Source organism: Ceratotherium simum, chromosome 2, assembly GCF_057802395.1.
Source record: "Ceratotherium simum simum isolate JZ-2026a chromosome 2, ASM5780239v1, whole genome shotgun sequence".
In the NCBI taxonomy this organism is placed as follows: domain Eukaryota; kingdom Metazoa; phylum Chordata; class Mammalia; order Perissodactyla; family Rhinocerotidae; genus Ceratotherium; species Ceratotherium simum.
The window spans coordinates 46,949,796-46,971,948 of record NC_141901.1 but is presented as its reverse complement, the minus strand read 5'-3'; the positions used below and the strand labels follow the sequence as shown (position 1 = coordinate 46,971,948).

Below are 22,153 nucleotides of genomic sequence, written 5' to 3'. Positions count from 1 at the left end.
GCTCTTCACATCGCTAGTTCAACCTCATCCTTTAGGTCTCCCTAAAATACTACTGTCACCCGGAGGGGTCTTCTCTACCCTCCTATCCTTCATTTTGTTTATTTCCTTTACAGAACTGAAATCCGAATCTTTAATTACCTTGTTTACTTTCTAACTTGCTTATTGTCTGTTTCTCCCATTAGAATGTAATCTTTATGGCAGAGACTCTTATTTACAACTATATCCCCAAAGTTTAGACCAGTGCCTGGCTCATAGTAGACATCTGGTAAATACTTATTGAAGAATGAATATCAGAATGGCAAGAAATTCTGTATGCTGTGTGACTAGGAAATAAAGCTGGAAATACAGTTTAGGGCCAAATTTTATGCCATGCTAAGGATTTTGAAACTTATCCTGTAGGCAAGAAATTTCTCTACTTCAAGTATTTGAGGAGTCACGATTTTTATTATTTGCAAATAGTCCCCATACTATTTTTGATTAGTATTTTTCCTTAAATAGACTGACTTTTTAAACAAATTTACACTAAATTTAAATATCACTGCCATAAGTGGAAAACTTATATTTTTCTACTACAAATTCAGATTAAAGCATAACTAGAAAAAAGGAAAACTATTTGCCCATCTACCACCTAAAATCATCTCAGGTAATACCAAGGGTTCACATATAAAACTTTGGGAAATGCTGCTAAAGGTAAAGATAGCTAAGTGATGGTTTAGCAAGGGAGTGGTACAGCCATACGTATTTGAGAAAGAAATCTGACAGGAGTGTGTAGGATGTTAAGAATAAAAGCAGAGGGGCCGGCTGGGTTGCGCAAGCGGTTAAGTGCGCGTGCTCCGCTGCGGCGGCCCAGGGTTCACCGCCCGGATCGGGCGCACACAGATGCACTGCGTCAAGCCATGCTGTGGCAGTGTCCCATATAAAGCGGAGGAAGATGGGCACGGATGTTAGCCCAGGGCCACTCTTCCTCAGCAAAAAGAGGAGGATTGGCAGTTGTTAGCTCAGGGCTGATCTCCTCACAAAAAAAAAAAAAAAGGCAGAGATTAGTTAGGAAGCTGTTGCAGTGGTCCAGCCCAGAAATGATAAAGGACTGAACTAAGGCAGTATATATGGACAACACAGATTAGGAAGTTTATATGGGAGGTAAATTCAACAGTAAGTGACTGATTAGATGACAGTAGGGAAGAGCTGAGGATGGATCTGAGGTTCTAGCTTAGATGACTGGGCAGATAATAATTCCCATAACAGATCTGGGAAGTCAAAGAGGAGCATGTATGGTGAAATGGGTTTTATTTTGGATATGTGAGTTCAAAGAGTTGTGTCATATTCCCCCGGTGGTGATGTCCAATATGTGGAAATATAGATGTAAAAGCTCAAAACAGTCGAGGTGGAAGAAATAGATTTGAGAATCATGTGTATGATAGAGTTTAAGCCACAATAGTGGGTGAGATTGCCAGTGGAAATGGGTAGAGCTTGAGGAGAAAGGGCCAAGGACAAAATCCAGGCTCCTCAAATGTCTGGAGAAGGGAAGGCAGAATGCCTTCCTTCCCCCAGCAGTACCATTTTATTTCTACCACCCCAAAAATACTAATCAAAATTATTTTTTAGTATATATGTAAGAGAAAGGGTCATTTTAGAGCTCCTCTGATACACAGGTCTCAAGAAAGAGTCTGGCTCACTAGACAAAAATCTATTTTTAATTGTATAAAATTATACATATAAAATACATAGAAAGTAGTAAATGGTGAGTAAAATCTTTAATACCAAAAGTGGACAGATCAGGGAACAATTTTTCTTAAGTTCTTTGAGATCTTACTGGTTGGTATTTGAGAAAAACAATAAATCCAGGAGGTGCAAGGACAAGTTCTTCCCACAACTCATACCCCTTAACACTTCTCAGAGAAAGGAGCATAGGAGGAATGAGGGTTTATGATTTCTGGATTATAAATATCAATAAAAACTGAATAGACACACCTATTTTTTAATGTAGGATCCTCTACTCCAACCTTTTATGTGCTTCGTGGAATACAGAGATGGGGACTGGAGAATTCAAGGAAGTCCTTTTCAAGCACTAATACAATTGTTGCTAGATTCCTTACCTCTGATCCCATATATACTGGTTACCAAGATCATTTAAAAAGCAAGAAAGCTGACTTTCATCTTGTCCCTCTATGATCCAAAGAGCAAACGGTGGCCGGTTTCCTAACCTATTTCTAAAAGCAAACTGTAAAATTGTTAAATGAAAAGTCCAATTACATGAACATTAAACTTCCCAAGAAAGTGCACTGAGCTATAATATAGTATAAAGGAGATTAGAGAAACAAGGGGAAAATATATCTTAGAGAGACCTACAAAAAGTTCTCCCAAAGGGGAATGTTTTAGCTGTACTCCAGATCATTTCTCTCCTATTTCACTCAAAAGAGAGGTGGGGAAGAGAACAAAATTAAAAACACAAATAGCTGATCATTGATTTTCTTTCCCCTCCTGCAGTCTCCCACGGTTCCAATTAGGAAGTGCCACAATGCAAAAGTCTCATCTAATTTTCCTGATGCTCATGCTCTAATAATCAATGTGAGGAAGAGGAAAGAAAAGAGAGAAAACAAATGTGAATCTAAGGTATGTACATCTAAAGTCATAAACAGCAGCAACTTCGTGGAAGTAAGAGGAACATGGCCCTCACCAAACAGGACAGATAATGTTTCCAAAGAGCAAAGTGATGGGAAGAGAGAGAGGAGGGAAATATGTTTTACCTTCTACCAATCTCTGCAGGCAGGAAGGTCTAAATATAGGGCTTAAGCTGGGTGAGAAGGGGAGGAGGAGTGAAAAGGGAATGTTGAAAGATAAGCAACTTCAACCCTGACCCCTTCTGTAGTGTAGAGTACATCCGGAAATCTGGACTACCAGTATGGTATTGTATCTATGCCCTAGAAGCAACTTAGATGATAAACCCTTGTGAACTGTGTTTCAAATTTCTCTCTTGTTCCTGGACAGTTTCTCAGGATTGATTTTAAAAATAAGAAACCAGATCTCCACTTCCTGCCAAATAATAAAGTAAGGAAGCCTCAAAATGAAGTACCATTTGGAGGCAAAGGAGTAAGGTAGTAGTGGGGAGAGGGTGGTGGAGGCTAGGAAATATCTAGTTACTGAGGGAACAACTCGGTACCAAGTAGGCCCAGCTCAAGATAAACCAAAGTCGAAGTCTTCATACTCATACCCTGTTTGAGCCCAAGAGAAAGCAGGAATGGGAGTGAGGGTGGGGCACATAGTCCTTATTCAAGCTCCCTGTTATTTTAAAAGAAGGAGACATGAACACTTAATCATTTTGTGCTATTGAAATGACTACACAGAATTACTGAGAGTGTAAGAGCCAACAAAGCTCCGAAGACAGCCTGCTCTTCTTGTAAAGTGGAGTGGAGATGTTTCAAATGAAACTACATCCAAAAACTAGAAGTAAGAAAACGGATCTCTTAGCAAATAGGAATCCAGGTGTAGAATTTATACATACATATATATATCTCTGTATTTTAAAGTATAAAATTGAGAAAGTATGTACAGAAATCATACTAAGTCTTAGAAAGGACATATAAAAAGAGAGGATGCAGAGTATGTGGGTGGATGCCTAGCAGTTGGAAGAATGCATATTGCCCAACTGCCCAGCAGCCAGCATGAGAATATCTTTCTTCTCCTTGTGGAAGCGCAGCTCCTTGCCTGCCAGGCGGGCTTCATCGAGCTCCCGCTCAGTAGAGGCCAGCTCTCTAGACAGTGCCCCTGGCACACTCTGCTCCCGGCTCACCCAGTCCAATGCCATTTGGTGGCGAATATCATCATCCAGGGCCCGGTGTGAATAATGAGCCAACACTTCCTGGAGAGGGAGAGGAATGTGAAGGTCACTGACAAGGTAAAGATTCATACCACATTGACCCAACGGGGACTAGAAACTCTTAGCCTTGGAGTCCTAACTGAAGTCAGCACCTAAGTCCTCAAAGGAGATTCTTTTTTTTTTTTGAGGAAGATCAGCCCTGTGCTAACATCTGCCAATCCTCCTCTTTTTTTGCTGAGGAAGACTAGCCCTGGGCTAACATCCGTGCCCATCTTCCTCCACTTTATATGGGACGCCACTATAGCATGGCTTGCCAAGCAGTGTGTCGGGTGCGCGCCCGGGATCCGAACCGGTGAACCCCAGGCCACCGCAGTGGAGCGCGTGCACTTAACTGCTTGTGCCACTGGGCCGGCCCCTCAAAGGAGATTCTTAAGAGAAACTTCGTGGTGGGGGAAGTAAGGCAGGCGAAAGAATCACAGTTAAGATTTAAACAGGAAAGATTATAGGGGTGAAGAGGGCACTTGAAGTAAAGCTTTCAATATTCACAACTTGGTAACCACAGGTCTGCTTATTTCTAACAGAGCAGCCACCTGAAAATAGTCCCTTTGCTAGACTCACCTCACCCACAGGATCTCTTACCTGCCGAGAACACTGTCTTTCCCTCATGGCCTTAAGACTGCCATTCCAGTGCAGCAGTTGAAAAACTGTCATTAACTCCTGGGGGAAGAAGATATGAAATGCCAGGACAGTGATTTTATATTGGGAGGTTGCATCAGAATTACATGGGGAACCTTTTACAAAATGTATTTGTGGAAGCATCTCTTACACCAACTCTGATATGCCCTTGTGGGGAGAAAGGTATTTATATTTTGAAAAATATCCTAAGGACTTTCTCTCCCTTCATTTCCAATTACATATGGTAACAGGCTGATCCATGTTATTAGAGCCAGGGAAGTAGGAGGAATAGTACCTGGAACTCCAACATTGACTTGCCCTTGTTGGATTCCAACATGAATCGGAAGGCACCAATCCCTGTATTTGGGTTGTCAGCTTCCTCCCTGTTGCCCTGGTAACAGAGGAAAGGAAAAGAAAAATAGATTTTCAGTTAGGATTATCACCTCAAGCAGCACTGTCCAATAGAAATATAATACAAGGGGCTGGCCTTGTGACATAGTGGTTAAGTTTGAGTGTTCTGCTTTGGCGGCCAGCGGCCCTGGGTTTGCAGCGTTTGGACCCTGGGCGGGGACCTACTCACTGCTCATCAAGCCATGCAGAGGCGGCATCCCACAGAGAGCAACTAGAAGGATGTACAACTATGACATGCAACTATCTGCTGGGGCTTTGGGGAAAAAAAAGGAAAAAAGGAGGAAGATTGGCAACAGATGTTAGCTCAGGGCCAATCTTCCTAAAAAAAAATATATGCTATTGGATTGTTTTGAGAATTAAATAAATTAAAAAAATGTTTTAATTTAAGAAGGGATGAATATGGTCTGAAAACTCCAATCATATAAAATGTGAGTGCATTATTGTACTGGACCTGGTGTCCAGTTACAGAATCCAAATCCATTCTGGTACTGGCTCTGATTAGGTGCTATTTGGTGGTGGTTTAATCTTATTGGGGATAATTCCAGATCCTGGGGCTGGCTGGGACTTCCAAAATAAGGGCATCTCCTGGTTTATTGGTGACCCTTTTATCAACTTGATCTAGGAAAATAAGATCAGGAGACTACTGGGAACACAGGGACCCAACTTTCTCCTCCTGCTTCCTGAGAAGTTGCCTGCTCTTCCTAGCCAATTCCACACACACTCCCACCTACCAAGATAAGAACTTTATTCTGCTCTCTTTGAGAAAGGAGGCTGGGTAGAGGTTGGGAGCCAACTAAGTTATCTCCAAATTCAGTTTATTGTGGGGCACTTTATCATGAAGTTTTACTGTGTATGTATCAAACCTAAAATAATTCCAGGCACTTAGTAAGTATACCATAAGTGCTGGCTTATCGTTATTATTTGTTTTCACTGTTCTAGAATCAACAAGAAGTCAGAACTACTAAAAATCAACCCATATTGTTTTGTGGCTGACGAGAAACAACCATACCACATGTACTTAACCTTTGTGGTGAAGCAAAGATCACAAAATTTGGATTTAGAAGTGAAAAGCTAGAGGGAAGGAGGACAAAGGTAATCTTCACTATTAGGATTTAGGACTCTGAAGCAAGCAACCATTTTTATTTTTACCTATAATTGGTCAATACAGTACTTTATTCAGCACCTCCAAACTTTCCCATGATATAGCACATAGAAAATAATGATCATATCTGTACAGCCTACTGAAGTATACAAAGGAGGCTGTTGGCAGAGCAGCCTGCCAGCAGAGGCTGCGGGGCAGAGGAGTCCATCTGCTCCAGCCCTTGCTCAGTCCCTTGAGAGCTGAGGGAATCAATATCATGGCACATCTGTAACCCACTTGGAGTACACCAGAGTGGCATGACCCACTAGTTGGGAAGTTCTACCTCATATGACACTTCTACACCTAACGTAGTTATAAACAAACTCCATTAATTCAATAAACATTTAATCACAGAATACTTGATAAGCGGTAGGAACATTAGAATATAATTGGAAAGGAATTAGAGTTAATTTAATTCAACCTGCTTATTTTACAAATGAGGAAACTCAGACTCACAGAGGCTAGGTGACTTGTCAAAAGACAAATAATATAATAATATAATATAGTGTCAGATTGAGGACTTTTAAAGAAAAGCTGAAAGCAAAGAATGTGGACATCACTTTTTACCCATGGCTGAGACCAAGTGAAAATTGTTATTCTGGAGAATGAGGATTCCATTGAGAAATTAATGAGAAATCTATTAAACTCTCAATTTGGGGGGTTAATCAAAAGGAATAGTGGCATGAGAATAAAAATAGTTTACATTTCTTAAATACTTTGTAGTAGACACTGCTGGGACCTACCCAACATCTATTTCCTTCCTCCTTGCTATAGAACCTTAATCTTGTTTTAGTGCCTACCCATTTCCCATGTGCCTCAGGGAAGAGTGATTTTATCCTAATTCCAGTGGGTAAATCCTAATCCCTTTTCCTGTAATTGGTTTTAAGGTGGGAATTCTGGCCATGGAAGGTAGAAGGGAGGTCTGCTGGAGGGCTTCTGGGCAAAGATTCCTTACTACTAAGGAGACATGAGAAAAGATGGTCTCTTTCTGTCTCTGAATGTAGTTATGTCTGTATTTAATGTCTGGAATTCTGTAGCCATCTTGCACCCTGAGGGGAGCCAGCCCAAGGACAAAGCCATTATCTAGAAGTGGCTGGAAATTGAAGAGATGGAAAGAATTTGGGCCAGTAGATGATGACATTCTTGATCCATGGAATCAACCAGCCCTGAAATCTGCCCTACTTCTGAACTTCCTGTCATGTTAGATAATAGATTTCCTTCCTTTATTTATTTCCTTAAGTCAATTTGAAGTGAGATTTTCTATTACTTGCATCCAAAGGCATCTAAACAGATAACATGTGCTAAGTGCTTGACTATATTCTCTTTTATCCAGTAATCCTATGTGATAGGTATAACTGTTATCCTATTTTATAGATGACGAGTCTGAGACTTAGATTAAGTAAATTGCTCACAGGCATATAGCTAGGAGAACCATAATTTCAAAACAATGAATTCAGAACCCAGGCTCATAACCAATGCTTTCTATAATCCAAAACTTATGTTTCATTTTATAATATATTAGGTGATTTAAGAATAACAAATGTACTTTCTTAATTTTAATTGGCTTTGATTAATATAAAAATGTTTTTATTCTCTGCAGATACTGCTGACTGGGGCAAAGAGTAATAGGAGAAAAACAGATGGGTCCTAGATAACAGAGGGAAGCCAACTTATGATTTAAAGTGTCCAACACTAATCCACAAAACAGATAACTGAAGCAGTTTAGTATATGTAAATACATCTTAAATGCAAAGAGAACAGACACAGAAAATTGTTATGACTTTATCACCCAATCAATGAACTTGTGGGGAGGGAGGAAGAAGGTAGTATTAATTTCTAAGATGTACCTCTCAGTTAGAAAAGTCTGTAAGTTGGCTTGGGTTCCAGTCTTGGCTCTACCACTTACTAGCTGTATCACTTTAGGCAAAACTTCACTTCTGTGTTTTTAGTTTCCTCATCTGTATAACAGGGGTAATAATGGTTCTTATACCTCATAGGATTGTTGTAAAGATCAAATGAGATAAAATGCATATAAATCCCCTAGAATAGTGCCTGGCACAAAGTAAATACTCAATGAGAATTAGTTATGGTTATCATCATCATCACAATCATTTGAAAGAACAGATGTTCTTTTTAGAGAGGGTAAATATATTATCCTCCCCATTTCTAGAAAGGAAAAAAGACAAGACATTGTATTATAAAGTGATCTTTATTAATAAGATCAAGTAATGGAGGCAGGAGACAAGTGACAATAAGAACAGTCATATAAAAAAAAGAACAGTAAAGGAAGAAGTGACTAAGGTCTTAAACCAAAATTGGGAAAAGCAAAATTCAAGCTCAATTTTCACTTTCGAATATCTCTAAAATTCCATAAATCTTGAATTAAAAATTTCTAGATACCAAATAGACACAAAGAAAGAGACAAAACAACAAAAACAAACACACAGAATTAGAGACTGAGATATATGGAGCAGGTAATATAAAAGACTGACAGAATAAACAGAAAGAACACAGATGTAATAGGAAAGAAAACAAGAATTCATGCTGTTTCCCAGTAATTTACAAGACTTCCCAACCAGCCAGTTCTCCCATCCCCCACTCTCTTTCCTTCCAACTCCAAGTAACTTACATTGAAAGATGCTAGGGCCTCAGAGACACTCTTCTCAATAAACTCATCAGTGATTCTTCGGGAAGGATGTTCATTAAACACAGAATTCATTAGCGCAATCTTTGCAGCACTCCGCCGGGCCTCAGCTTTTGTGGGGCAAAACTAGGCAGGGTAGAGAGAGAGAAGATACGTTTAGAGAGAGAGAAGATATGTTTATGTGCATCTGAGAGAGAGGAAGGAACAGTGAGAAGGAAACACTTGGGATAGAAGACACTCGGACACTGGGTAAATCAGTTTGTTCAACACACCCTCCAAAATTTTTATTGTAAAATGGTTGGGGCATTTGGAAACATAATTTTGATTCAACATCCTGAAGTCATTAAGGAACTGGAGACGGCTGTAGCTCATACCAAATTGAATGCAGAATGAAGAAGGCTGCTGAAGTCAGCATATACTCACTGGAAATGAAACATACCCCTGTTTAAACTGTCAACAGAATTAATTACTCAAAAGCCAGATTCTGGCCAGCCTGTTAGAAATCTGTATCTTGTTCTCTTGTTCTTTGGACAGGCAAAATTTTTTTCATCCCTCTAGATAACCTAAGAGCAGAACAAAGCTGTGTCCAGGCTACCTCTGCAGAGGACACCTCTAGTCTCTATCAGAAGCACCCATCTGGGATTCTTTGACTTCACTTTTAGCTGTGAGCAGGCAGTTCTCCCAATAATGTAGGGAGCCAAGGAGCTATCCCCGAGGTCTGAAGAAGGAATTTATAGTCTTTTTTTCTCCCCCAGTGGAATCAGGGAGGAGAGGGGTGGCTAGGGGAAGGAAAGCTGACCTGAGGAAAGCAAGAAAATATCAATTCATGTTTTTACATTGTATCCAACATAGGTATCATAGAACAAGTCTGATTTTTCAGTCTTAAATCATTCAACTTCAGATCCCTAGGCACCATAGTATTCCTTTATAATTCATCTTCACTGGCTGCCTCAAAGGCCTCTGTGCCCTTTGTCATTTATGATTAGGATTCGAGGAAAGGAAAAAAAGTGATGTTGATGCAGCCCTGATATCAGTTCCCCTGCATCAAACCCAGAATATATGGGGTTAAAACCAAAAGCCCTCATCCCCTTTCCCTGCTTCTCTAAGTTGCATTCATATGTAAATATTGGTTTTTTAAACCTTCCTTTCCCTGAACTTCATAAGGCAGATGGAAGTTACTTTAAACTGTTAAAAGCCCAGGTGGCCTCATGCTGGGCTCACACTGAAGTTTTGGCTAATTACCGGTTCTTGAGGTATGTTACAAGGAAACTGATATCCAGAGAATATCAAGAAGCTGAAGCTTCCCAGACCCCAACTCCTTGGCTTCCTGGTACCAGAATCTACCCTCCACCATGGAGGCAGACAACCAAGGACACCCACCTACGGATTCCCTTATCTCACCATCCTCCTCCTTGCAAGCAGCTTCATAAGACCAAATGCAGGCTGGTGGGAAAGCCCTGACCAGCAAGGCCACAGGCTCCCCCTCCCTACAAGCAGCTGCATTCCTCGCAACCTTTAAAACCCCTTGCCTCCCATCTTTTGGGGGAGACAAGGCAAATTTGAGGGCTCACTCTCATCTCCCGGCTGACATCACCCAAAATAAAAATGCTTTCCTTGCCATAAGCCTGGCGTTCCAGTTTTTATTTGGCCCCTCTTGTGTGGCAGGTAAAGAACCTGTGTTTGTGTCCAGTAACAATGTTACAGTTTTAAAAAGTAGACCCGGAATATATTCTCTACTTAACCATCCTTAAAATCAATAATTCCCAATTTCCTTTAGCTGACAGGTATCTCTGAGACAGCATAGGGAGCTTGGTACATTAACCCTAAGTCTTCTTGATTCTTCAATTTCTGTTTCTACTTCTCTATTTACTAGCGCACTGCCCATTGTACTGTATAATGCTGAAAAGTCATCTACGAATAAAACCACTGGGAGAAATTTCACCTGCCAAAGTGGATATAAAAGATATAAGCGAAAAGAGGCCAAGATAGATAATTCTACTCTTTCAGGAAATAACATGAATCAAATTACTATAATTGTCCAGTTATAGGCATCACCATAAAATTATAAAATCCTTATTCAACAATATGATGAGGCAAGAAAAGGAAGGAAAGATCTTATTCTCTAGAAGAGAAAGCATAAACATTAGTTATCCTGGGCATATATTTATTTCTCTGAAATGTTCTGAGGGAAGAAATTTAGTCACCTGATTTGAAATGAAGCTTCCTTAGAACTGTTTCTGATTGAGGCAGGAACTGAGCTGCAATGGCACTCACTCATGCCACAGATATATTAAGTGCCTACTCGGTGCTTGTCTTGACATGAGTACAGCCATGTTTGGCCGCTCCATTGACCTACAGCCACCAGCACAAAAAAGAAATACAAGGCTGCTTTCTGCGTGGTGGGAACTGGCCCTTCTCTCACGGAGGGAGTTGCAAGTTGTAACATTTCAAGGCTCTTGGAGCGTCGTAGCACGGGATGGACTGGCCATCTGTGCCGGGCTGGGACGATAACCAAAGAGAACAATGCACGTACGCAACTACTGGGCTGGGACGTTAGCCAGGGGGCTCAGTGCACGTACGCCACTGATAACCATTTGTGCATGGGAACACTAAATGCTTGCTCTGCAAACTCTGTAGTTGCTTACTCTGAAAATTACTGATGGTATAAAAACTGCTGGAGACTGAGATCCAGTGAGAGTTCCACCTGTGGAAGGGACACCTTGCCCAGGACGTGTGATCCTTGCCCAGCCGTGTCGATTGACAGGACTCTCCCGGCAGTGGGGCGTGGATGTTGTGAGTAATTGATTTGATATGAAGTAATTGATTTGATGTGTTCTCTTTTTGGTTAACCTGGTGTTTCTCTTTCCGGTTGATTTGTGTCATTTCTCTTCAGCCGATGTGGGTGTTTTCCCTTTCCAGTCGGGCTGATGTTTTTTCCTCTTAATATTTGACCTATTTGATCTGTTTGCAGACTGTCACCTTTACTATCCTCTATATAATAAAATATACCTTCAGCCCATTTGTTTGGAGTGGAAAGTGTCTTTTACGTCTCCGATCGAATCCCCGAACCTCTGATAACAGTGCTGTATGCTGAGTTTGGTGGTAGAGATTTAAAACTGAATAAGAAAGAAGACAGACACTATCTCTGCCTCTATGGAGCATCAAAAATTTTTCTAGTACTAGCGTTCTACAATTAGATGAAAGACCTGTAATATATGATGATAAAAAGAGTAGTTGCTTTTATAGGGTAATGAGAAATTTGACTAGTGTGAATATTATCATCAAAGATGGATTTTTTTACATTTTACATAGACTTTAGATAATCTAACCTATTTTCCTTCATGTTATAGATGGGGAAACTGAGGCCCAGCAAAGTTACCTGATTACCCTTCTGGCAGTCAGGAGAATGAGAATTTGGATCTCCCAACTCTTAGATGAGGACTATTTCTACCATACATAGTCCTTCCCCTTTGATCACTTAGAGAACTCAAACATTGCTTTCTTTAGTAATTGCCTATTAAAAAGTACTGGGGGCAAGGAATGTTATTCTGTGTTCTCAAAAACAGATGGCAGGAAGTTGGAAAGCCAGATCTGAACATGGGTTATGTGCTGGTAGTCTGATATACTGAGTAAGGGCATATTCATAACTGCTCAAATTCAAAGTGGATTTGAGGGGCCGGCCCCGTGTCTTAGCGGTTAAGTGTGCGCGCTCCGCTACTGGCGGCCCGGGTTTGGATCTGGGTGCGCACCGATGCACCACTTGTCTGGCCATGCTGAGGCTGCGTCCCACATACAGCAACTAGAAGGATGTGCAATTATGACATACAACTATTTACTGGGGCTTTGGGGAAAAAAAAGGAGGAGGATTGGCAATAGATATTAGCTCAGAGCCGGTCTTCCTCAGCAAAAAGAGGAGGATTAGCATGGATGTTAGCTCAGGGCTGATCTTCCTCACACACACACACACACACAAAATACAAAACAAAGTGGATTTGAATTTTTTGTTTTTTTGTTTTTGTTGTTTTGTGGTGAGGAAGATCAGCCCTGAGCTAACATCTGTTGCCAATCTTCCTCTTTTTGCTGGGGAAGATTGGCCCGGGGCTAACATCCGTGTCCATCTTCCTCTACTTTATATGTGGCATGCCTGCCACAGCATGGCTTGATAAGTGGTGTGTAGTTCTGCACCCGGGATCTGAACCTGTGAACCCTGGGATGCCCAAGTGGAGTGTGCGAACTTAACCACTATGCCACCGGGCTGGCCCCAGGTTTGAGTTTTTGTAGGCTGAAAGAAAAGCATGCTACTGAGGTTCTTTTGTGGTCAAATGAGCCTCAGATGCTACCAGAATGATTTTCTCAGAATTGGTTCAGGTCCTCAAATATGTGATTTCAGACAGAAATTTCATGGCCAAAGTGATGGAGAAAGCCATTAGTAGCACCTAAGCATTTGTTTTTGCTACTGCCACCTCACAACTCTTACCTGGAAACTCCCAAAGCAACTTCCCCCAGGTAGGGTGACATAGCAGACATAGGGAGGGCTGTTGGAGGGAACCATCTCATAAACCACTAGCGCCCCATTCTTCAAGTCAGCCCCACGAGACTGCTTCATCTGCCAGAATTCCTGGAGTGCCTCCACCACATTCACTACAAAAAGAGAAGTAGTTAAGTTCAGCAATGAGAATACCTCCAAGTGGTGCTGTGCTTCAATACAGTTTCTGTAATCTGTACCTACATTAAGAGTCTAACCCCCTTAGCTCTCTACCTATCACCATTTAAAAGCATTTAATTTAATGAACCTAGACTGTGATTAAGTCCACTTGCATAGGAAGACCAGAGTATGCCTGCCTCCTCTACCACCTCTCTAGTTCACATTTTGATTAATACTAGACACCAAAGGAGCATAACTTAAACATTGGAGGCAGAGTTTCCAAGATCAGCAGACCATTATCACTATCTGAAGAAATGCAAGTAGATTATTCCACAATTGGTCAGCTGGCCTAAAATAATAATAACCACCAGAATAAGTGCTAACACTCACTGAACACTTACTGTATGTCATGCATTTCTCTAAGTGCTTTATTCATTTAATCACAACAACCTTATGAGGCAGGTACTTTTATTATCCCCATTTTACAGATGAGGGAAATGAGGCATAGAGAGGTTAAATAACTTGCCCAAGGATGTAACAGCTAGAAAGCAGCAGAGCAAGAATTCAAACCCAGGCAGTTCTTAACCATTATGCAATACTGCCACTCAAGGAAATATGGCCCTATTAGCCATTCTTGACCTTATGCTTCTGGTGAGCAAACCCATGGCCAGATTCCTTTTCCATCCTGGAATACTATGTGTATACTACATGAGAGAGAGAGAGAGAGAAAATATTTCTCTTCTAAGGCTATCCCTAGGTATAAATGATTTCTGGAGGAACTGTATACTGGGAGACACTCCTCTACAGGTCTCTTGCACTCCTTTCCATTTTGCTGGGTGTGCCAAGATTTCAAGCCCCTGACTGCTCTTTACTTGAATCATTTCTCAGGATTTTGTTTCAAGCAAGAAACCTTGAGGGATGAGGTAATGTCTCCCTCTGGGACAAAGAACAAGCTTGCTTACTGCTTGCTATAAAATGGTAGGTTCCCCAAACTCAGTGTTCCTCTCCTGTAACGCAACCCATGGCCTGGGCAAGCATCCACGTGAGCTCTCCATGTCAGACTTTGGAGGCAAAGGGAACCAATGCAAACAAACATGATGTTCATACTACTTGCTGTGCTATCAGTAATAAAGTCCTTTGTCTCTGATCCAGAAGTCTCTTGACTTTTGCCAGTATCCATGAAACAGTAACCAGCTAACTTATTATTTGTAAATAGGGTAAAATCAAACTCCAGACCCAATACTGTATTCCAGAACAGTGCCCCTTATCCCCCAATACTTGGGCTCAATCATTCCACAAATATGTATTGAACAACTACTCAGTGCTAGACTATGTGCTTGATGCTAATCTACAATAGTGAGCAAAACCATACACTGTTCCTTTTCCTTATGTAGCTTACAGTCTAAAGAGGGAGAGAGATATTAACCAAATAATCTCAAACAAATGAAAAATTACAACTGTGATAAGTGCTATAAAGGAGCGGTAAATGCTGGGAAATGTCGTAGGAGCATCTGACCTAGTTAAGAAGGTCAAAGAAAGCTACCCTGATGAGATGATACTTAATCTCAGATATGAGTATGAATTCACTAGGCAAAAAGGTAAGAGAGTAATACTCTGAGCAGAAGCAACAGCATGTACAAAGGCTCTGTAACAGCGGGAATTTGGTGAATAAAGGGACTAGTGTGGCTAGAAAAGAGAGAGTGAGGAGTAGTGTAATGCAAAATGAGGTTGCAAAACGAAGCAGGGACCAGACAAAATTGGACCTGGTAGGCCATGTTAGAGTACTGGCTTTATCCTAGGAGAATGGGAAGCCATGCAAGGGTTTTAAATGGAAGGAGGGATGAGATCAGTTTGCCTTTGGAAAGGATCACTTTAAGTCTAGGGTTCCAAACATTTCAAATGGCTTTAACTAAAGCCTCATAATAATAAATTATCACATGAATTCTCCAATATCTTCCAACATGACCTCTCTCTACTCTTAGTTACAACCAGGACTCATTCATTCTTTTATATTGCATTAGTTCAGGTCTGCCAAAGAGAAGACACCACGATGGGATAGACATGCAAGAGATTTATTGGAGAGGAAGTAGAAGGGAGAGCCTTCAGACCATGTTGAAGGTATAACACCTGTGGAAGGAGAGCGGGAAGGAAGGAGATCTGGATATGAGAGTCTCAGACTGCAGTGCAGTTCCAATAAAGGTTTGGCTAGGCCAGTGGGAAGTCCTCAAGCCAAAGAAATCCCACATCTCACCAGGATGTGCCGGAGTTAGTACCCCTTCTGTGCTCAGTCACTGGCTGAGAGCAGACTGCAGGATGTGTGGCCTCAGTACAAATGTGGTGATGGACCTAGAGGGAATAGCAGCTTAAAGCTGTCAGTCAGTTATGCTCCCTGCAGCAGGAGATATAAACAGCACATTTTCACGGCTGCCACACACACATTAAGCAAAAATTTGAGAACTTAATAGATGCATAGCTCTATTCTAGGCATCAGGGATGCAAAGATGAATAACACACATTCCCTGCCAGCAAGGTGTTCAAAATCTAGTGGCCAATAATAACTGTTATCTTACCTGCTCTGCAGCTGAAGCAAGCATTCCATGTACCAGCCAGAGTCTGAAAGCAGCATAAGCTCTTTTCTAATACCCTATATTTAACAGATTTCTTAGAATGTTCATTCTTTCATTAAAAGACAGCATGAAAAGGAAACTTTCTCTTTCCCACCCTTAGTTTTGGCAGGGGCTCTTCAAAGGTCACTGCTGCCCAGAAAGCTTAGCCATCTTTGTTCTTTCCATTGAGATCTTTTCAGCCCCAGTTCCCTCTTTGAGACAATTTAGCACAATGCGCTGGGTGACAGCTCTCCTGACATGCAAATAACAGGGAGAATACTGAAATAAAGAGGAAGGGGAGGAGACCACTATAATGGGGAAGGTCCTATTAAAAAGCATATGTCCATTCTATATCCAGTTAAATCCCTCTTGACACAGAGTACAGGACTGTTTTCTAATGATTACTCAAAGCCAAAGGAAATAGGGAGTCTTATTTCAAAAATGTGAGTGTGAAATAGGAAACTGGGCAAAGTAATCAGGAAACAAGCAATTAATTATGATCAGCATTTGAAAATGCTCATAGACTCATTCATTTTTAGAGCTAAAAGGGATCTGAGAGATCATCTACTCCAACTCAGGCTAAGAAAGGGTAAATGACTTGCTTGAGGTCACACAGCTATGGCAGAATTGGGGCATGAATGTAGATATCCTGATGACAATTCTCTTTCCAATTTGGGAATCTTAACCCAGGTTCCAGTTCATGGTTGAGCTTCACGGGGTTCACAGGCCCCCTAAAAGTCTTAAGTAAAATTATGTGTGTGTGTGTGAATATGAGTATTTATGTGTGTGTGTGTGGGAAGTACCCAGAGTTTCTATCAGATTTTCAGTGAGGAACCATGGATATAATAGTTTACATATGGATGGTTAAAGAACAGTAAGGCAGGAGGGTAGCAATGACTGAGACATACACATCTGACAGCTACAATTGCCTTTTGGAAGTCACTGATGGATGCTGGGCTGAAAGGGACAAGAAAGACTAAGGTAGTGAGGAATATTTAAGTGCTTGTACCATGATGCTGAACAACAATAAAAAAGAGAATAATTTTGGTTTTGCCCTTAGGAGGCAAAATATTAGATGAATGGCCAAGTGAGATGAGAGGTACAGACTGTATATCCACCAGAGTAAAAGCATTAAAACAACACATGAAACTACAGTAAAAATTATCATAAAAATAAATATAATTTTGTGGTGGGAGAGCATGGATAAATAGATAATAAATAGATAATGAAATTGAAAGATGAGTGAGAAGGTTCTCCCTGATCATACAGGGTGGCAAGAATAGGCTGGCCTGGCTTAATTCATGTTCTTATGAAGACAGAGAAGCTGGTTAACAATATTTCATCTGACATTTCCTATTTCAATTTGTAGAAGGTACCCCTGAATAGGCCACAATGCACTGACTCTTTGGAAGGGAGACAGTGACAGTGACTTTGAGAGGACTATGGTAAGCTGAATAATGCCCCCTGCCAAGATGTCCATGTCCTAATCCTTGGAACCTGTGAATGTTACCTTATATGGCAAAGACTTTGCAGATGTGATTAAGTTAAGGATCTTGAGTTGCAGAGATGAGCCTGGATTATCCAGGTGAGCCCTAAATGCAATCACAAGTATCCTTAGGGAAGGAGATTTGATGAAACACAGAAGAGGAGAAGGCAGGGTGACCATGGAGGCAGAGATTGGAGTGATGTAGTAACAAGCCAAGGAATACTGGCAGCCACCAGAAGCTGGAAGAGGCAAGGAAGCAGATTCTCCCTTAGAGCCTTTGGAGGGAGCACACACCTGCTGACACCTTGATTTTGGCCCAGTGATACTGATTTTGGACTACTGGCCTCCAGAAACATGAGAAAATAAATTTCTGTTGCTTTAAGCCACCAAGTTTGTGATAATTTGTTAGAGCAGCCACAGGAAACTAATACAGGGTCTAATCCAACATTCCCAAAATTGGAAATATTCTGACCAATCAATTTAATTTCACAGTCATTTACAGGCAAAGAAGCTATCTGTGATTCTGAGGAAAAGGAACAACTAAACAGAAAATACCACACAAGATTCATTTGTTCAACCTGGTGGAGTAGCTGGGCAGAATTTCCAATCATGTAACTATATTGTGATATAAAGGGAGAATACCAATTCCAAAAAAATAGGTTTGAAGAGGGCAATGCAGAAGTTGCAGAGCAAGGAAAGTGACTTGGTCATTCAGTCAATCATTAGAAGAGGAGGACTATATGCCATGTGGAAAAAAGGGGCAAGGGAAATGATAACGCTAATAATACCTACCATATGCACAGTTTTCAAAGCATTTCCAAATGCATAATAATAGCAACCACTCATTGAATACTAACTATGTGCTGCATACTTTACATTTATTATCTCATTTAATCCACACAAAACTATCAAGATACATATTATAATACCCATTTTACAAAAAGTAAATAAGTTATAGAACAGGCCACAGTGGCAGAACCAGGATTTAGAATTAATGTTTGTTTGCCTCAGAAGACAACCCTCTTTCTATTGTACTATCCTGTTTTGTTGCATTATTAATCCTCACACATGTGCTGTAAAGTGCATTGTGAGCTCCATGAAGATAGGCACTGAGTATCTGTCTTGTTCGCCACTGCCTCTGGTAATCAATAAGTATTTGTTAAATGAATGAATCGAACAGATGAGGCCTAGAGAGATTAAGCAACTTACCCAAAATCACACAGCCACTATTTTATAGGGCCAGGTCCTCTGATTCCAAATCCTATGCAGTGTAAACCGATTAAGATCCTACAGCTTACTGAGCTATGTGTGTATCTTGAGTGGGGCTGGGGCCCAGGGATACAGGGTGGCAGGGAGATATAGGATAAACAGGTGAAATAACAGAAGAGTTTTTTTTGTGTGTGTGATGAAGATTGGCCCTGGGATAACATCCCTACCCATCTTCCTCTACTTTATATGGGACGCCGCCACAGCATGGCTTGACAAGCGGTGCGACAGTGCGCACCCCAGACCGAACCCGTGAACCCTGGGCCACCGAAGCGGAGTGCGCGCACTTAACCGCTGCGCCACCAGGCTGGCCCCTAACAGGAGAGTTTTTTTGTATAAATGCTGAGAGCCTACATGAGTGAAGGTAAATCTAAAGACTGTGACTGGAAAAGGTGAATTTGGAGCAGTCAGGAAGAAGATGAAGGATGTGAATTGAAGATGATACAGTAAAGCATTGCTGGATCGGGGAATGGTTTGGCGAAAGACCAAAGTAAATTATATTCAGGGGACTAGAGCCAGTCCCCAAATACCATGCCATCAGTCACAAGGGTATGTGGCTACATGCCAATGGCAGCTTTGCCTATTAATTGAAGCAGAATAAGTAATTCCATGTGGTGAAGGACTTCTGAGCCAAATCGGCAGAAATTCTGCTTGCCTGAAGCTGAACTATCTGCCAAACTCTCCCAAAGTACTGGCTGGACAACCAGACTGGAAATGAGAAACTCAAGAATAATGAGAAGGACTGTGGTGGGAGGTAGGGAGGTTGGAGGAGAGAATCCCCACAGAGTCTGAAGCCTGACTGATTGCTCTTTGTCAGTACTATCCCCTCGTTCCCTCATCCTTTCTAAGAAAATGAAAAAGTTTTTACAGGACACTCAGTTTAGATGCTAAACCAGAAGCTCTCCAGGTAACACAGACAAGAAAAATGGTACACTCCTCTACAATTGTAATAAATTCCTGTAAGTTTCTAAGAGGAAGGGTTCAGATTTAGGGTGACCACTCCTGGCTACTCCTATGCCCAGAGGCAAAGACCTTCCCTTGGTCTTGACTTAAAAAGACCTAAAGCAGCAGGACAACAGCTAATTGCAGTTCCATCACATAGCCTTGTTAAATCTAGAAATTAAACTAGAAAAACAAATACATTCCCTCATGATGGTTTTCAGAATCATATGCATTTGTATTCCCAGTATCTAGCAGAGTGCCTGCCCCCTGGTAAGAGTTCAAAATGTTGAAGAACAAAGGGAAACTGATGATAAATGTATCATTTGGCACATATAGTAAAACGGATTTAAAAATCTGTTTTCATGGAAATCTTTGGGTTTACACAGGATTTAAGAGTGGAAGAAAATGAGACATGTTCTTCCCAAGGAAATATGAACCAATAAATTTGAGATAATACTCATCATTTTTAAAGTACCTATTATGTGTTAGGTGCCATATCTCATTTAATCCACATCATAACCCTTGAGGAAACTAAAGTTCAGTGAGGTTAAGTCACTTCCCCAAATACATAGCTGGCAAGTGACAGAGATTTAATCTGGGATTTAATCCAGACTTGTCTGACTCCAAAGCCTGTGTGTGCTCTTTTCACTACACTTTCTCAGGGAGAAAAAAAAAAAAAAGTCATTACTGTCTATAGAGGAAACCCTGCAAACTTTGTGTGTATTATTATTAAACTAGAAAGTTAAAGATATAGTCACTTCCAGGTCATGCAGGACCTGGCCAAACAGAGAGAAGTGATGTCTCAGAAATTTCAGATCTAAATTCTGTATCCCACACCCCTCGCTATATATTCCTTGTTACACTATAACTCTGGAGCTCAAACTCAGGAAATTCTGCACTGGTTAAACAAAAACAACAAAGAAAATCCTCACATCCCCCTTCTCAGACACCTTAGAAATTAGGCATCCTTAAGATGAAGATTTCTAATGGAAATAGGATTTCTGCCTGGCTCATTTCCACAGAATTTAACATTGAGAGAGCCAAGGCCTGGGATTTATCCTTAGTTCCTGGGCAAAGGCCAAGAAAACAGAGCCAGACAGACAGAGAGGACAGAGTTGTGAGGCTCCATACTAAAAAAGACACCAAAGTGAGGTACTAAATCACAGGAAGTTGGTGCGGGCTCAATGGTATGGGTCCAGATCTAAAAGCACAATTATTATAAGTGACTTGTGAAGGCACTACCTAATTCCTCAGCAAATCAGCAGTTGCATTGGAAATTTCAGAGTGATGATAAGTAGGAAAAGAACTAAAAAGTCAAGGTTAAGGAGATGGAGTACAGGGGAATCCAAGAATTGCTGAGATTACAGAAGAAAGATTTTGAGAAGGTATGGGTGAGAAATATCTTGGATCTGAGATAAAGGATAGGATCCTACACGACGGAGACCGGGCTCAAAGGCAGAGAGATGTTAAGGCATTAAGCTACAGAAGGAATTCTATTTCTGAAGGAGAAAAGGTTGGGAAGAAATGAGGGTTGTATCTGTAAAAAGGGGTCCTTGGAGAACATGGTAGTAACTCAATAAAGGGGAGGGGGTGAGAGGCTTAAAACGTGTGCATGAGTGTGTGCGTCTGTGCGTGTGCGTGTGTGTGTAGCTCAGAAGGAAACTCCCCAAAAGGAAATGCATGTGAGGGCTCTGCGCCAGGAAAAGCGATCCAGAGGACTGTGGGAGCAAGGCTCCCTTACAGAGGGTGTCCCGCAGGAGGCCAGACCCGCAGACTCACCTCGGCCATAGCCCTGCGTGTGCTTGGCGAAGCTCCTTACCACGGCCTCCACGGCCTCTCGCAGCACCGCGGGGCTGCCGGCGGCGCCGGGGGGCAGCGGCAGCCCCGGGGCCCCCGACAGGAGCAGCGGCGGCGGGGGCGGTGCGGGGGGCGGCGGGGCCGGCGGGGGGCCCGCTGCGGGTGTGGCGGTGGCAGCCGCGGCCCCAGTCACTCCCGGCCGAAGCGCTCGCAGAGTGCCCCTCCCGCTGGTGCCCACTCCAGGCTGCAGCCGCTGCGCTCGCATCGTCTCCATCCCGGCCGCCAGTGGAGTAGCGGCCCGGAGCCTGCCAGCCTGGCGAGCTAACGGTCCCAGCCACCCTCGCCAGTGAGCGCCCAGGGACTGAAGGCGGTGCCGGAGCCCAGCCGTCAGTCAAGCGGGGGCGGGGACGAGCCAAGTCCCATGCCAATCACCGGTGAGGGGGCGGGAGCTGGTGGGTTCCAGCTCCGCCATAGGCCAATTATTAAAGAGGGTGGAGGTTTTGAGCAACCAATTACAAAGAGAAAAGGCGATATCTTCTATAAGGGAGAAGCTTAGCTTGGGAGCGTGTTCTGGAGTACTGTGGGGGAGTACCAGAAAGTGGGCGAGACCCCGGAGGGAGGCCTGGGGAAAAAAACCCCTGGATGCAAGGTCGGAGAGAATTATAGACAGAGTGAGAGGATTCTTAGAGATCATTTGTCTGACTACTTCATTTTATAGATGTA

General features: G+C 42.0%; 1 protein-coding gene across 1 annotated transcript; it reads right to left on the bottom strand.

The window, feature by feature from the left end:
- Window positions 1–1,672: 1,672 nt before the first annotated feature.
- On the bottom strand, window positions 1,673–21,787 carry LIX1L (limb and CNS expressed 1 like). Its single transcript, XM_087444242.1, has 6 exons — window positions 21,413–21,787; window positions 13,166–13,329; window positions 8,674–8,814; window positions 4,788–4,883; window positions 4,457–4,534; window positions 1,673–3,859 (listed from the first exon to the last, which is right to left on the bottom strand). Exons 1-6 carry the CDS (start codon window positions 21,702–21,704, stop codon window positions 3,617–3,619), a joined length of 1,014 nt encoding a protein of 337 aa, XP_087300368.1. The 5' UTR covers window positions 21,705–21,787; the 3' UTR covers window positions 1,673–3,616.
- Window positions 21,788–22,153: the final 366 nt, after the last annotated feature.

Excerpts from the sequence above, each read along its gene's own strand:
- LIX1L (XM_087444242.1), bottom strand. The coding sequence starts at position 21,704 with ATGGAGACGATGCGAGCGCAGCGGCTGCAGCCTGGAGTGGGCACCAGC. Across the intron at positions 4,535-4,787 it reads AGTCAATGTTGGAGTTCCAG|GAGTTAATGACAGTTTTTCA; the intron begins GTACTATTCCTC and ends TTCTTCCCCCAG. Across the intron at positions 3,860-4,456 it reads AAAGACAGTGTTCTCGGCAG|GAAGTGTTGGCTCATTATTC; the intron begins GTAAGAGATCCT and ends CTCCCTCTCCAG.